This window comes from Trichosurus vulpecula, chromosome 2, assembly GCF_011100635.1.
Source record: "Trichosurus vulpecula isolate mTriVul1 chromosome 2, mTriVul1.pri, whole genome shotgun sequence".
NCBI classification, from domain to species: domain Eukaryota; kingdom Metazoa; phylum Chordata; class Mammalia; order Diprotodontia; family Phalangeridae; genus Trichosurus; species Trichosurus vulpecula.
The window spans coordinates 14,047,554-14,063,454 of NC_050574.1; the positions used below are offsets into that span (position 1 = coordinate 14,047,554).

The 15,901-nt window shown below is 41.1% G+C and overlaps 1 protein-coding gene across 6 annotated transcripts; it reads left to right on the forward strand.

The window, feature by feature from the left end:
- The first annotated feature begins 34 nt into the window (after positions 1–34).
- On the forward strand, positions 35–15,344 carry LOC118839577 (zinc finger protein 454-like). 6 transcript variants are annotated; one of them, XM_036747060.1, is made up of 5 exons: positions 35–98; positions 2,000–2,093; positions 5,063–5,189; positions 5,987–6,061; positions 12,394–15,344. In XM_036747060.1, exons 2-5 carry the CDS (start codon positions 2,058–2,060, stop codon positions 13,200–13,202), a joined length of 1,047 nt encoding a protein of 348 aa, XP_036602955.1. In that variant the 5' UTR covers positions 35–98; positions 2,000–2,057; the 3' UTR covers positions 13,203–15,344. The 6 variants fall into 6 exon arrangements, with proteins under 6 accessions (XP_036602955.1, XP_036602953.1, XP_036602952.1 ...); XM_036747058.1 differs by having other exon boundaries at positions 61–98; positions 5,966–6,061; XM_036747057.1 differs by lacking the exon at positions 35–98 and adding an exon at positions 225–677 and having other exon boundaries at positions 5,966–6,061.
- The last annotated feature ends 557 nt before the right edge of the window (positions 15,345–15,901 follow it).

Here is a 15,901-nt window from a genome sequence, read left to right on the forward strand (position 1 = left end):
CCTTCTTCGTGTTACATGATGGAGGTGCGTCATTGGGGAAGACTTCCGCTTTCGCTCCCTCTTTGTTTCTCGATCCTCCCGATTGTTTGCTCCTCCCGGTGAGTCTCCCTGAGCTGCCCTGCGACCACGTGATGCTGCCTCGAGACCCAGGCTCTCGGCCCCGCCCCCGTCGCGCCGGTTCTGGGCTTTAGCCAATCAGCAGCGGTTCCGAGCGCCCCGGTCCCGCCCCTGCGCTCCCAGTGGGCTGGGCGGGCTGCGAAGGCTCTGTGTCCCAGCGCAGGGGGGGCGCCGCCTAGGGCTCGCTCCTGGCCGGAGCCGCTTGACCCCTCCTCCGGGCCTCTTCCGCCAAGCCCCCCGGAATGCCCCGTCCCTTGTGAGCCCCTGGGCCTGCTCCCGGTTGCCCTTTCTTTGCGGCCCTTCGGGGGTGCCGGGGCTGGGAGCTGCCTGGCCCGCCCGGGTCCGAATGCAGCCCCGGCTCGTCCTGCAGCTTTGCCCCGACTTCGGGCCTCCTCTCCTCGCCGACGCCGGCTCCAGATTCCTCCGCCCTGGTAGCCTCCCGCTGACCGGCCGCGGCCCCCCGGACCCTCATCTTGAGGACCCTCAGGCCGGCATGTCTCCATTTCTTCCTGCCACATCCCCAGGGCAGGGTACCTTTATCGTGACCCCCACTTATCCAGGTGCCTGTTAGGAACTGTCTTTCCCCATTCCAATGTAAGTTAAGCTATCGCACCTACCAGCTTTGTGCTTGCATTTGAATCCCCGGAGCCTGGTGCTTGGGAGGTGCTTAATAAATGCTTCAGAGACTTGCCTGGCCTTGTATTAGGCCTCGGGTCACGTAGGCGCCGACCACCTCTTAATCTAAACCCCCATTTCCGAAATTGTCTTAATTGGTATTTCGTGCTCTCATCATCTTGCCAGAGCCGGGACGTTGGCAATAACTTTTTAATTGACTCTTAATAGTTGGTGGCCCTGGGCAAATCATTTAACCTCTTCCACCCCAGTGTCCTCAACTGTAAAATGAAGACAGTAATGCTTGTTCCCCACAGGGATACTGTGAGGATCGGATGAGATGCCCTATGTAAAGTGCCTTGCTAGAGAATGCTGTCCTTAATTAGAACCAAGGCTCTTCCCCCATCCAATCCATTCTTCAGACAGTTGTCAAAATGAAATCCTAAAATACAGGTCTGACCATCTCTTTTCTCTTTAGTAAACTCCACTTCTGCCTAATTACCTCGAAGAAAAAAGAAAATACAAACTTCTCTGTCTGCCTGGCATTATTCCGTATTCACATCCTCTAACTCTAACTAAATTTCACCTCACAACACCCCATCTGTGATCCTTTATCCAGGCTGTCCCCTATTTGTGGAATGTTCTCCCTGTTTTCTCAACCCTGTCTCTTAGAATCCTAGTTTCCTTCAAAGCTTAAGTTCAGTTGGCATCTTTATATATCAGGTTTTTCTTGATCCTCTCTAGCCCTAGTGTCTTCTTCCTGTCCCAAAATTAATTTGTTCTTCTATATTTATTTGTACATGCCTATATATGTACATATTCTCTCCCTCATAGAATATATGCTCCTTAAGGGTGGGCTGTTTCTGTTTTGTCTTTGTATCTCCAGTGCCCAATATAGGATCTGGCCCATAGTAGGCACTTAATAACTACTTGTTCATTGATTGGAGGTACCCCACTTTTACTAATTGCAGTCTGAAGCTCTGGACCCCAGGTCTGACCTCAGAGGAAAAAAGCTGGGCATTGACAGCTATGTAGGCTGCCTTTAGTGACTAGAATGACTTCCTCTGTGAGACTGGTATGTGCTTTTTCTTCTTCCTGGAAAGAGTGAGCTAAAGCGAAACTTCCTGTCCTTGGAGCACACTGCGTGCTGTGATTTGCTGCTTCTGATTTCTATCCCTGTCGGAAAGTCCACAGGTGTTTTAGCCTGTATATCTGGGATTTGCAAAGCTATGATGGTCTCACTTACTGATGGTTCTGCTCTTTTCCCCAGCTGTGCCTTCTGACAACTCTGCTCTTTCCACAAGAGGGAGAGCACAGAAGAGGAGGGAATGGCTGATGTGTTTCTGACAAGCTGGCTCCACCAGGTGAGATCACAGACTCAGAGCTGGGAGAAATCTCTTCTAATCTCCATATTTGGAAGAGGAGGAACCTGAAGCCTAGAGGACAGTGACTTTGCCCAAGGTCACTCTGAGCTACAGTTCAAACTCTCTCTCCAAATCCAGTTTTCCTGCTATAGCACCCTCTGGCCTCTCATCAGCCATGGGCACTTTCTCTTTCCTGAAATGGCACTCTATTTCTCTGATACATTTTGACTTACTCTCAGGTTGGAACCCCAGAGACCTGGGGTGCTGCACTCAATGGTTATGTACCTGATTGCCTAGAATCCCCCTTCTTTTCCCCACAGCTTTCATTTGCCCAATCAGTCCTATTTGCTTAGACCTTTTTACTATTCTTCATATATAACCTTCTACCTCCTGAGTTTGAGCCTTGGTACAGGCATGCCTGGAAAGCACTTCCTCCTCGATGCTAATTCTTAGAATCCCTCATTTTCTTGAAGTTTCCTTTACTCTTTGAAGCCTTTCCTGATTCCTCACCCCCATACCTTGGATTTATTATTATATATGCATTGTGTATAAATATATATGTGTATGTATACATATACACTATATATATGTATGTGCATATAGATACAGATATTTATCCATACGGTCTCCCCAGTAGATGCTAGCTCTTGAAGGCTGGGAGTGTTTCGTTGTTTCTACTTTGTATCCTCAGTGTCTAGTGCGCATTACCTGGTTGTAAAGGGTCATTAAAAGTAAAACAGAAGATTTTATAGTTGATCCTGGAGGCAATAGGAAGTCATTGGAGCTTATTGAGTAAGAGGTTAACATGGTCAGGCCTTCCTTTTAGGAAGATCGCTTTGACAGCACATTGGAGGATAGGCTAGAGTAAGGAGAGATTTGAGGTAGGGAGACCAACCAGAAAAATCAGAAGCCCTAGCCCTACTATGGTAAGTGGTTTATAAATTGTTGTTGATCATTTGACCCAGATAAACATGAGAGGGGCCTATAAGTTAGGATCGTTTGAGTTTAATTGGTCAGAAACGATACAATTTGTCAAATATTTGTTAATTGCAGTTGATTTTTAATATTCAAAATAAGTTGGTAGAAACATTTCACATTAGATAAGTTCATAAATGGAATATTGCATTGTCATCTGATGATACCCAGTTTTTTTACCCCTCAAGTATAAGTGGTTTTTTTCCTATCTGTTGGTTTGGCTTCATGTTTGTTGATCAGAGGTAGATTTCAGCATCAGGGATGGGTGCCTAAGGAAAAAATGGATGAGAGACAGGCAAATGAAAAATACAAAGAGTGCACATAAAGCTCATTGATTGGTGAATGTCAGCTCTTATGAAAAGCAGAATATAAAGGTAGAATATAAAGGTAGGTAGAATATAAAGAATCCCGCCTCTAATGTTGGCCATGTGAACCTCTGAACCTATTTCCTCATCTGTAAAATGGGCATGTCAACTGTTGGGAGGCTTAAGTGAGATAATACATGTAAAGTACTTTGTCCACTTAGAACACCATAGAAATGTCAGCTAAAGACAAGACTTAGTGGAGAACTGAATGCAGATTTAAGTAAGGTGAGGAGGACAGTTGGAGTGAGACGAAAAAAAATATGAACTGGGGCAGCTAGGTGGCGCAGTGAATAGAGCACCGGCCCTGGAGTCAGGAGGACCTGAGTTCAAATCCGGCCTCAGACACTTGACACACTAGCTGTGTGACCTTGGACAAGTCACTTAACCCCAATTGCCCTGCCAAAAAAAAAATATGAACTGAGTAGAGTTTTGTAAATAAAAATAAAATGGACGAAAAGGTACTGGGGAATAGCAACTTTGAGCAAAGCCCAAGGTGATGGTTCTCAGGTTTTTGGTTAGGTTATATGAGATCCTTGAATGTAGTGGCAAGAGCCACTTGGGGTTGCTACATGAAGCAAGCATATTTTAATTTAGCAATATTAAGTTGTACAATTAGGAAGACATTGCAAGGGAGCGTGTTTGTTATTTCATAGGAATGGTAATTAACTACTAAGAAGAGTGTTCACTGTGTTGCTTCTGACTGGACATTACTGCTTGCAGTGTTGCTTATGTTGTATGTCTCATTACCAAGTGTATGTGGATTATGCCAGCTGGGATTTGTGGATTTAAGAGGGAAGGGTTTAAGAGTGGCAGTCTCTGGGAAAAAGTATGGCAAGGTGAGGCTGAATTATAGGGCAGTGCTTTGAATTGTGTGGTGTAATTAATGGTGAGTTCATACTTAAAATACCCTTCAATTGGATCCCCATTCTGATTACATGACTGTGGGCAAAGAATTTGACTTCCCAAAGGCTCAGTTTTCTCATCTGTAATATGGGATTATAAGTACTTTCTCTACTTACCTCACCACATTAATGTGAAGAAATGCTTTATAAACTAAAGGATTGTAAGAGACACATGGAAGAGAAGAAAGGCCAGAAAGAATCGTAAACAAATAGGACAGTTGGGAAAATGATGTGTTGAATTCATTACATATATTTATATATGTTCGGATGTAAGTATATGCATGTTTATTTTTATCATATTATTCCCATAATATGATAGTTATCCACAGGTTCATGTACAATCCTCTTTTTCTGTTGCACTATTTCTCTGGAAATACCCATTTTATTTGGTGCTTATCAAGTTAAGATTAAATTAATTAAAAATAAATCAGTGTAAGTTTTTCTTAGAAGTAGAGTCTAGTAGGTTCAAATGAGTTAATATTTGTAAAGAATTTAGCACAATGCCTGGCACATAGTAAGTAGGTAATTAATAAATGCTTATTCCCTTCCCTTTCCCTTAGTACAATGTAAGGCACAAAATAAATATTTTCAATATATACTTTTTCTTTTTTCAGAACCCTCAGTACTCTTAAGTACCAGTCTCTAAACTTCTGTTCAGTTCCACCTCTCACTAACATCCGCGTGAGGAGCAGTCTCTGGTTAAGCAGAAATGTCTTCTGTGTTTCAGGAGTCAGTGACATTCAAGGATGTGGCTGTGGATTTCACTCATGAAGAGTGGATGCACCTGAACCCTTCTCAGAAGGAGCTCTACAGGGATGTGATGCTGGAGAACTATAGGAACCTTGTCTTCCTAGGTGAGAACAGCCTTGGGGTGACACAGAAAATGTTCCCTGTGGTCCATTAGGCTATCGAGCGTTATTTGTTTGACATAATGGAGAGAATAGAGAACCCTCATCTTTCTGCTGTCTATTCTTAGATGACAGGTTCCCCATCCTTTAGTGCCTTTCAGTGCTTCTTAAACTATGGGTCGAGATGGGGTCACAACCTGCAGTTTAAGAAGTGCTGAAGGGGTCACAAGTGGAAAAAGTTTGAAAAGCCCTGCCTTAGATCAAGGGCAACACCCCAGGGTAGATATCTAAACATGTAGAGGATCCTGGGTTTTTTTAATAGGAAAAAGAAAAAATGAAATTATTTTTTTCTTCCAAACCCAATTTGTGAACTATACAGCCATTCCCCTCCTTCCCCCGCAAAAAAAACCCATAACAACAACAACCACAACATAACCAAACCTGCTCCCTAGAAGCGCATTATACTACAGAGGTTCCCAAACTTATTTGGCGTATTTCCCCCTTTTCAAACCTCCTGGGGGGTATGTTAAATTAGCCCTTATTTTTATTCAGTGCTCCCAGTTGTGCCCAAGGCTACTACTGTCACCCCCTTGTATCATTCCAGCACCCCCCAGGGGTGGTATCACCCACTTTGGGAACCTATGTAGAGCCACTTTCAGAGGGTCTTGGTGTCACCCCCCTGGTCATTCTATAATGCTTTTTTTCCCCTGGAGAATAATGGGCTGTAATAGAATTCTGAAGTGATTCTCTGTCCTTGGCATTTTTTCATTTTTCATGAGTAGAGTATCCTGTTTCCACACTAGATGTGATCTCCCAGCTGGAACAAAGGAAAACACCATGGATGCTGGGGAGAGAAGATACCAGAGGCCCCTATATGGGTGAGTGCATGGGAGCTAGGCACACAGGAGCTGTTGCTTTAGGTCAACTCTTAGTCAAGAGGAAGCATCTTAGGTATCTTGGGGAATTTCCCTTCGAGTCCCTGACCTTGTAGAAGGACTAAAACTGTTTAGCACAAACTCCCTTGTATTCTCAAATGAACATCAAACTCTTAACAGCTCATTCTTCTTTAATTATTCCTTCATATTTGCCTCTATTCTCAGATAAAGCAGTGTCCTCAGAAAGATAAATCTCTGTCTCATATTTCTATGGAGTCACAGCAGTGACACTATTTCTATAAAGTTACAAAGCAGGCATTACTTACCCCCCCTTCCTTGATCATTCCCAATAGAGCTATAGCACTGTCCTAGGACTTGATGTAGATACAAGATAAAGAAAAAATATGTTCTTTATACTTTAGTTGTGTCTGGTTAGAAACTCAAGACAGATACAGGAAAAAGCAAATGACCATGCTTTCTTATATCACAGAAGGGACCCTAGATTCTCAAAGGCTAAGTTAGATTATAATCTATGGCAGGTCTTGCCATGCTTAAAAGCCTTCTAGTACTAGCTGAAAATGTTATGTTGTGGTTTGTCCTTTGTTCTCAAGGAGGACCGTGACATCAGGGAGATGATGACATGACTTACAATTGACTTTGATTTGAGTGAGGGAAGGCTGTGCAGAGTCACTAACCTCACTTTCTCCTCCAGAGCCATCTGGGTCCAGTGGCCAGATATGGATCAGGATGACCGGAGATGGCCCAAATGGACCTACCTAGCAAGTTCAGAAAGGATTATATTTAAAGTAGCTATAGGCTGATGAAGTTTTGAACTACAGCAAGGCTAGAAGACCATCTACTAAAGTATAAGGGAATAGTGATCTTTGAAACAAGGACCTACACAAAGAAAATCACACATCTTGGCAGTACTTACAGATGGCTTTTGGCCCCAAATTCCATCCAGTCAAGGTCTTTGGATCTTGATTCTGGCTTCTAGAGGCGTAGCTACCCTTCATAGCTTGATGTCATCATCAGATCTGATAATCATCGTCTTCTCTGTCCTAAAGTCACCTGATAAAAATAATGAAGAGGGAACAAAGGCATTGTAGTACAGGAGGCACTGGAGACCTCCTACCAAGTTAATTATCAATCTGTTAAGCTTTGATCTTTAGCTAGAAGAAATCAGACACCTAGTAACACATCCATCTCTCATCATCAAGGTTGTCATGAAAGATTTTTAAAAATATGTTTGTGAAGTCTAGGTACATCATGGCTAGGATACTTTCTTGATAGAGCAGGAGGACTTTCCACTCAGTACAAGAAATGAGGCTTATTTGCTATGGCTCAATTTCATACTTTCTTTACTTGTTCTATAATTTGAACAGGCTTTGATATCAAAGTAATAATCAGAGCTGATATTTATATAGCCAGTGAAGATTGAAAAAGCACTCTGTATGGATTATCTCCTTTGATCCTGACAACAACCCTAGTTAAGTCAACAAGGTCTCATTCAGCAGTCCTTGTCCTGGTTTCCCACCTTGGAAGGTCCAGAGGCTGAAAGTAAACCTACCTCTTTTCTAATTCCAAAACCAACACTGCTCACTTTCCCCTACGTCATTGCTCTCCATTCCAGCCACTTGGAGTTTTCAGAATCCACCTCTCACGTGCCTTTTACCATTTTTGCGGAACCTCCCTTGTTCTCCATGATTTTCAGATTTTCAAAAAAATCATTATTTATTTATTTAATATTTTTAGTTTTCAGCATTAATTTTCACAAGAGTTTGAATTACAAATTTTCTCCCCATTTCTACCCCCCTCCCCAAGATGGCATATATTCTGACTGCCCCGTTCCCCAGTCAGCCCTCCCTTGTGTCACCCCACTCCCCCCCATCCCCTTTTCCCGTACTTTCTTGTAGGGCAAGATAGATTTCTATGCCCCATTGCCTGTATATCTTATTTCCTAGTTGCATGCAAAAACTTTTTTTTTGAACATCTGCTTTTAAAACTTTGAGTTCCAAATTCTCTCCCTTCTTCCTTCCCCACCCACCCTCCCTAAGAAGGCAAGCAATTCAACATAGGCCACATGTGTATCATTATGCAAAACCCTTCCACAATACTCACGTTGTGAAAAACTATGTTTTGCTCCTTTCTGTCCTATCCCCCTTTATCCAATTTTCTCCCTTGACCTTGTCCCTTTTCAAAAGTGTTTGCTTTTGATTACCTTCTCCCCCTACCTGTTCTCCCTTCTATTGTACCCCCTTTTTTATCTCCTTCCTCCTTCTTTCCTATGGGGTAAGATACCCAACTGAGTGTGTATGTTATTCCCTCCTCAGGTCACATTCAATGAAAGCAAGATTCACTCATTCCCCCTCACTTGCCCCCTCTTCATATATATGTATATGTGTATATATATATATATATATATATATATATGCATATGCATATGCATATGTATATTCCCTTTGGCTACCCTAATATTGAAGTCTCATGAATTATACACATCATCTTTCCATGTAGGAATGTAAACAAAACAGTTCAACTTTAGTAAGTCCCTTATGATTTCTCTTTCTTGATTACCTTTTCATGCTTCTCTTGATTCTTGTGTTTGAAAGTCAGATTTTCTATTCAGCTCTGGTCTTTTCACTGAGAAAGCTTGAAAGTCCTCTATTTTATTGAAAATCCATATTTTGCCTTGGAGCATGATACTCAGTTTTGCTGGGTAGGTGATTCTTGGTTTTCATTCTAGCTCCATTGACCTCTGGAATATCATATTCCAAGCCCTTCAGACCCTTAATGTAGAAGCTGCTAGATCTTGGATTATTCTGATTGTGTTTCCACAATACTCAAATTGTTTCTTTCTGAATGCTTGCAGTATTTTCTCCTTGATATAGGAGCTCTGGAATTCGGTGATAATATTCCTAGGAGTTTTCTTTTGGGGATCTTTTTGAGGAGATGATCGGTGGATTCTTTCAATTTCTGTTTTACCCTCTGGCTCTAGAATATCAGGGCAGTTCTCCTTGATAATTTCTTGAAAGATGATATCTAGGCTCTTTTTTTGATCATGGCTTTCAGGTAGTCCAATAATTTTAAAATTATCTCTCCTGGATCTGTTTTCCAGGTCAGTGGTTTTTGCAATGAGATATTTCACATTGTCTTCCATTTTTTCATTCCTTTGTTTCTGTTTTATAATATCTTGATTTCTCATAAAGTCACTAGCTTCCATGTGCTCCAGTCTAATTTTTAAGGTAGTATTTTCTTCAGTGGACTTTTGGACCTCCTTTTTCATTTGGGTAATTCTGCCTTTCAAGGCATTCTTCTCCTCATTGGCTTTTTGGAGCTCTTTTGCCATTTGAATTAGTCTATTTTTTAAGGAGTTATTTTCTTCAGTATTTTTTTGGGTCTCCTTTAGCAAGTCATTGACTTGTTTTTCATGGTTTTCTCGCATCATTCTCATTTCTCTTCCCAATTTTTCCTCTACTTCTCTAACTTGCTTTTCCAAATCCTTTTTGAGCTCTTCCATGGCCTGAGACCAGTTCATGTTTTTCTAGAAGGCTTTGGATGCAGGCTCTTTGACTTTGTTGACCTCTTCTGGCTGTACGTTTTGGTCTTCTTTGTCACGAAAGAAAGATTCCAAAGTCTGAGTCTGAATCAGAGTCTGTTTTTGCTGCCTGGCCATGTTCCCAGCCAACTACTTGACCCTTGAGTTTTTCGTCAGGGTATGACTGCTTGTAGAGTAGAGAGTACTTTGTCCTAAGCTTGAGGGTTTGTGCTGTTGTTTTCAGAGCTATTTCTACACAGCCAGCTCTGCCACACCAGTGCTCCTCCTCTACAAAGAACCACCAACACAGACTGCGACTCAGATCTTAAGCAGGCTCTGCACTCCTGCTCTGATCCACCACTTAATTCCTCCTACCAGGTGGGCCTGGGGCCTGAAGCAACTGCAGCTGTAGTTCTGTCCTCAGAGCTGTACCACCTCAGCCGCCCTCAGGGTGGTGGCCGAACCACGAGCTCCTTTCACTCTGTTCCTGCAGCTTTTCCCACTAACCCTCTCTGTTGTCTTTGGTGTTTGTGGGTTGAGAAGTCTGGTTACTGCCACAGCTCACTGATTCAGGGCGCTAGGGCCTGTTCCGCTCAGCTCCTGGTCTGGTTGGTCCAGGGGTAGCTTATGCTGGGCTCTGCTCCGCTCTGCTCCCAGCGCCATGCAATAGACCTTACCCAGCGACCATCCAGGCTGTCCTGGGCTGGAGTCCTGCTTCCCTTTGCTATTCTGTGGGTTCTACAGCTCCAGAATTTGTTCAGAGCCATTTTTATATGTTTTTGGAGGGACCTGGCGGGGAGCTCACTCAAGCCCCTGCTTTCCAGCCACCATCTTGGCTCCCCCCTACCCAGATTTTTAACAGTAGATCCTCAGTCACATGTACAAATCATTTCAGGCCGGTAGGTGGCACGGTGGATAGAATGCTGGATCTGGAGTCAGGAAGACCTGAGTTCAAATATGGTCTCAAATATATACTAGCTGTGTGACCCTGGGCAAGTCACTTAACCTCTGTCTCCCTTGGTTTCCTTATCTGTAAAATGGGGCTGATAATAGTACCTGCTTCCCAGGCACATTTTGAGAGTCAAATGAGATATTATTTGTAAAGCACTTTGCAAACCTTAAAGCCATATATTGTTGTTGTTAGTGTTCAGTTGTTTTCAGTTGTGTCCTACTCTTTGTGACCCGATTTAGGATTTTCTTGGCAGAGATACTGGACTGATTTGCCACTTCCTTCTCCAGCTCATTTTGCAGATGAGGAACTGTGAATGCAGATGAGGGTGAAATAACTTGCCCAAGGTCACACAGCTGGTAAATGTCAGAGGCCAGATTTGAACTCAGGAAGATGAATGAGTCTTTCTGTCCAAACCCAATGCTGTAACCACTGTACCACTTAGCTGCCCCTATAAGCCCTAAAGTGCTATTATTAATATCCTGCGGTGTCATTGTTTTGGTCATTCAGTTAGGAAGTATCTATTAAGTCCTTACTATGTGCCAGGCACTGTGCTAAGTGCTAGGGATACTAAAAAAAAGGTAAAACTCCATTCCCTCAGGGACCTCACATTCTAATAGAGGAGAGAACACACATAACTATGGACCCACAAGGTTTATGCAGGATAAATGAGATTTCTGAGGGCTGGCACTAGCCTTGGGTGGGGAGACAAGCGGGGGAGGCCTGGAAGAGACTTCTTACCAGAGTTGGAATTTGAGCTGAGTCTTGAAGGCAGTCGGGAAGGAGAGGGAAAGGACAGCATTCCAGGGATGGGGAACAGCCAGTGTAAAGGCATCAAGAAGGGAAGTGGGAGTGGCATGTTCAAGGTGTAACACGTAGGTCACTGTAATTGGATCGTAGAGGATGTAGAGAAGAGTAGAGTATATGAAGGCTAGGGAAGTAGGAAGCCCTTAAAGTTGTGAAGGCCTTTAAAACCAAACAGAGAATTTGATATTTGATTCTGGAGGTCTATTGAGTAGGAGATCAGCATGCTCAGATTTGCCCTTTAGGAAGATCACTTTGGCAGCTAATTAGAGGAGGGACTGGAGAGGGGAGATTTGAGGCAGGGAAACCAACCAGAAAGCTGTTGTAGTTCAGGAATAAGGTGCTGAGGGTCTGTACAAAGGTGGTGACTGAGTGAGTGAAGAGAAAGGGATGTTGAGGTGAGATGTTGTGAAGGTAGAAATGACACGACTTGGCAACAGATCTGTTCTGTGTCAGGCCTCGATGAACCCAAACTTAACTTTCCTTCTATGATGTTTGAGAGGCAGTGCGCCATAATGGAAGGAGTAATGGACTAAGTAGTCAGTAGATCCCAATTAAAATCCCAGTCTTCTCATGTTATCATTTTGGTCTTTGACAAGTCACTTAAATACTCCACATCTTGGTTTCCTTACATAATATAATACCTGCCCTGCCTACTGCAGTTTTGAAAGAACAAATTAAATTAAATATATGAAAGTTCTTTATAAATTATAATCACTAAGTGTGAGGGGTGTTTTGTTATGTGTTTTTTTTTCTTTCAAGTTTGAAGATAATTATCTTTGATGAGAAGAAGGAATAATTTGGGTATTTGGAGGGACTTCGGGTTAAGTGATTTGCCCAGGGTCACACAGCTAGTAAGTGTCTGAGGCCATGTTTGAACTCAGATCCTCCTGACTCCAATGCTGGTGCTCTATCTACTGCACCACCCAGCTGTCCCAAGAAGGAACAGATTTGAATGTACAATATGCTTTCTTCTAGAATTGAATGCACAAAATAACATTCTAAAGGGACATGGAATAGTGATTTTTTAAAAATGTATTTCAGATTGGGAAACTAAACTTGAAATGAAGAAATCAGTTCTACAGCTTGACATTGATTTGAATAAGTCATCTCTGGAAAAATACCCAAGGAATAGTTACCAGGATTCCACACTGGAAGAAGACTGGGATTTTGATGTTAAGAAATTTTCTAAGCATAATGAATTTGGAGAGTCATCTCACTATAATTCAAACCCTTTTCAGGATCATATAACAGATATTATAGAGAGCACTTATGGATATGATGAATATAGGAAAGCCTTCATCCATCTTACTAGGTATCAGGGAATTTATACTGGGGAGAAATTTCATAAATGTAAAGAATGTGGGAAATCCTTTACCTGCAGCTCATCTCTTAAGTATCACTATAAAATTCATACTGGAGAAAAACCTTTTGAATGTGAAGAATGTGGAAAGGCCTTTATTCTCCGAGCACAACTTACATCACACCAGAGAATTCATTCTGGAGAGAAACCTTATGAATGTACTGAATGTGGCAAAGCTTTTAGGTCCAACTCATCTCTTACCTACCATCAGAAAATTCATACAGGTGAGAAACCTTATCCATGTAATGAATGTGGGAAGGCCTTCAGGTCGAAAACACAGCTCAATTCCCATCAGAGAATTCATACTGGAGAGAAACCTTATGAGTGTAATGAATGTGGTAAGACTTTTGCCCAGAGCACACCACTTACTACCCACAGGAGAATTCATACTGGAGAAAAACCTTATGAATGTAATGAATGTGGGAAAGCTTTTAGATATAACTCATCCTTTATTTACCACCAGAGGATTCATACTGGAGAGAAATATTAATTTAACAAATATGTAGAGGCCTTCCTTGGGGTAGAACATGCCTTACTTCCTATCAGAAAATTCATATTAGCAAGAAACCTTATGAATGTAATCAGTGTTAGAAAGCCTTTGGCTGGAGAACACAACTAGCAAAATATTCATCCTAGGAAGATTTCTGAATGTGGAATAGCATTCATTTGAAGCTTATTCCTTACCTGGTACAAAAAAACTCATATTGTAGAGCAGCCCTAAAAGTATAAGCAATAAGTCAAAAAAGCATTGTTGCAACTAGGACAGGAGTTTCATGTTCATTTCTCCCACCATTTAGCAGTAAATGCTTTCTAAAGGGTATGCTTTCTAAAGGGGTAATTTTATGGAAGTTCAGCAGTCACAACAAAGAGATGAAGGCCAACTCATGCACAAAACTAATGTATCTAAGCCACATTTACTGGGCTGAAATTTTTGGTTGACTTCTTGACTTCATATCAAGATCTCGAAATAGGAGTAAGTGCCAATAGCTGAGTTGTAGGTACACAGAGAAAGCAGTAGCCCAAAGGAAGATTGCTGATGTTTCCTTATGGGAAAATCTTGCTTCTTTACATGGGCTTTTTAGTTTTTCCTAGTTTCAAAATCTGTACTGTATGGAACCTAGTGGCCAGGCTTATATTTTGTTTCCAGAGGACTCTGCAGAAGCCTGCCTATGGACAAAGGGGATGGCTTTTGAAAGGCCCCTTCAACCTTAAGCAAAGTTAATGAAGAACAAGACTTGGGGCATTTCTGATAAAAGCAAAAACTACATATCTGTGTTTCTGTGTATATAGCTCTCTATATACACACATATAGAGAGAGATGTATGTGTGTGTGTGTATATATGTGTGTGTGTATACATACATATAAATGTAGATATTGATATAAAGATGTAATATAGATGAAGAATTCCAAGAACATGCAAAAACTTCTGTGAAGTGATGGAAGAAAAAAGCATAGACTAAAGGATAGTATGCATGTTGACTATTACAATATAGATGGAGACAGCTTCAAAATGTGTAATATGTGGTTATTTCATATATGTGTGTGTGTGTGTGTGTATGTACATATCTTCTAATACAGATGTTTTCCTAACTAAAATCATAACACAGTAGAGAATAGAAGCATACTAGACTCTAAGTGAAATAGAAAACAGAATCAATGCATCTAATATAAAGGATTACTCAATTGGGGGAAAATCCTTGCATCTCATATTTCTAATGAAGGTCCAATGTCTAAATAAATGGGAAATTATACAAATATGTGATTGAGATCCATTCCTTACTTGATAAGTGGTCAAAGAATATAGAGAAACAGAACTCAAAAGACTTGCAAACTATTTTAAAGCATGTGGAAAATTATTTCATATCACTAATAATAAGAGAAGTACAAGTCAAAATAAATCTAAGGTTTCACCTTACACAGCAAATTGGCAAAGATGACAAAAGATGGAAATAGTGTTGGAGAGAGACTATGAAAAGACAGTCACAATAATATGTTTGTGGAGCTATGTTTCAGCTATTCTGTAAAACAATTTTGGACTATGTGAAAAAGTGACTTAAATGTTCATACCCTTTTACAAGAGATGTTACTCTTAAGCTTATGCTATGGACAGAAAGAATCAATGTGTGCCAAGATATTCATAACCACTCTGTGGGTAGCAAAGAAGTAGATAAAAAGTACATGTCCATTGACTGAGGATGGCTAAGTAATTGTGGTACATAAATGTAATGGAATGTTATTGTAAAAATGATGATTAGAAATGCAAAGAAACATCAGAATATTTGTCTGAACAAATGCAGAATGGGTTAAGTAGAACCAAGAAAATAGATAGAACTATAACAATGCAAATGGCAAAAACAACTGAAAATTAAATGCTTTGTTTAATTATAATGACCAATCTTTGCCCCTGGAAAAGAGATAAGGAAATAAATATTCCTCCTTTCATTGGGGAGATGGATGATGGGTGTGGGATGTTGAATATGCTATTAGATGTAGTCAATGTATTGAGTGGTTTTGTTCAATTTTCTTTTTTCTTGGAAGGCTCGCTGGGTAGAGGAGGAGGAAGGGGAATTGTTAAGAAATGACTTGTGATATAACAACAAAAAGCATCAATAAAATTTTCTTTAAAAGTAATTCATTGTTACCATTATGTAGGAGACAATCTCTTCATCTACTTTAATGGATATTAGGAGGTAATTTAGGCAAGTCTGCCATGATTTTGTGTAGGCTACTTTAAGAGAAAAGCCATAAGAGATTTCTTCACCCAAGAAAATTCAAAGATGGATTCTTACATATGTTTAAATTATTTCTATTGGGTGAAAGGGCTTTCTTTCTGGCAGATTTTTTCCCTTTGTTTTTATTTTTAAAGAAAATATCTGAGATGAATTTATAATGGATTTTAGGAAGATGGCAGTGTGTTAAGACATAGCAGAGCCCAGATCCACCCAGTAAAGCTCTAAAAATCCACCAGAGGGAGAAATGATAAGAATCAAAGCAAATCCACTATTAACTAGATCTGGTCAAAGACTGCACAAAAAAAGATTGCTAGAATCTTGGGGAAGTGGGGATCAGAGATAAACTGGGTAGGTATAAGGTGAAATGTGAATCAGCCCAGTCCCACATCAGTAAAGAGGGTCAGAGCATTGCCCAGGACAAGCAACCCAGGGACGCCTTCCCAATATGAGGCTGGA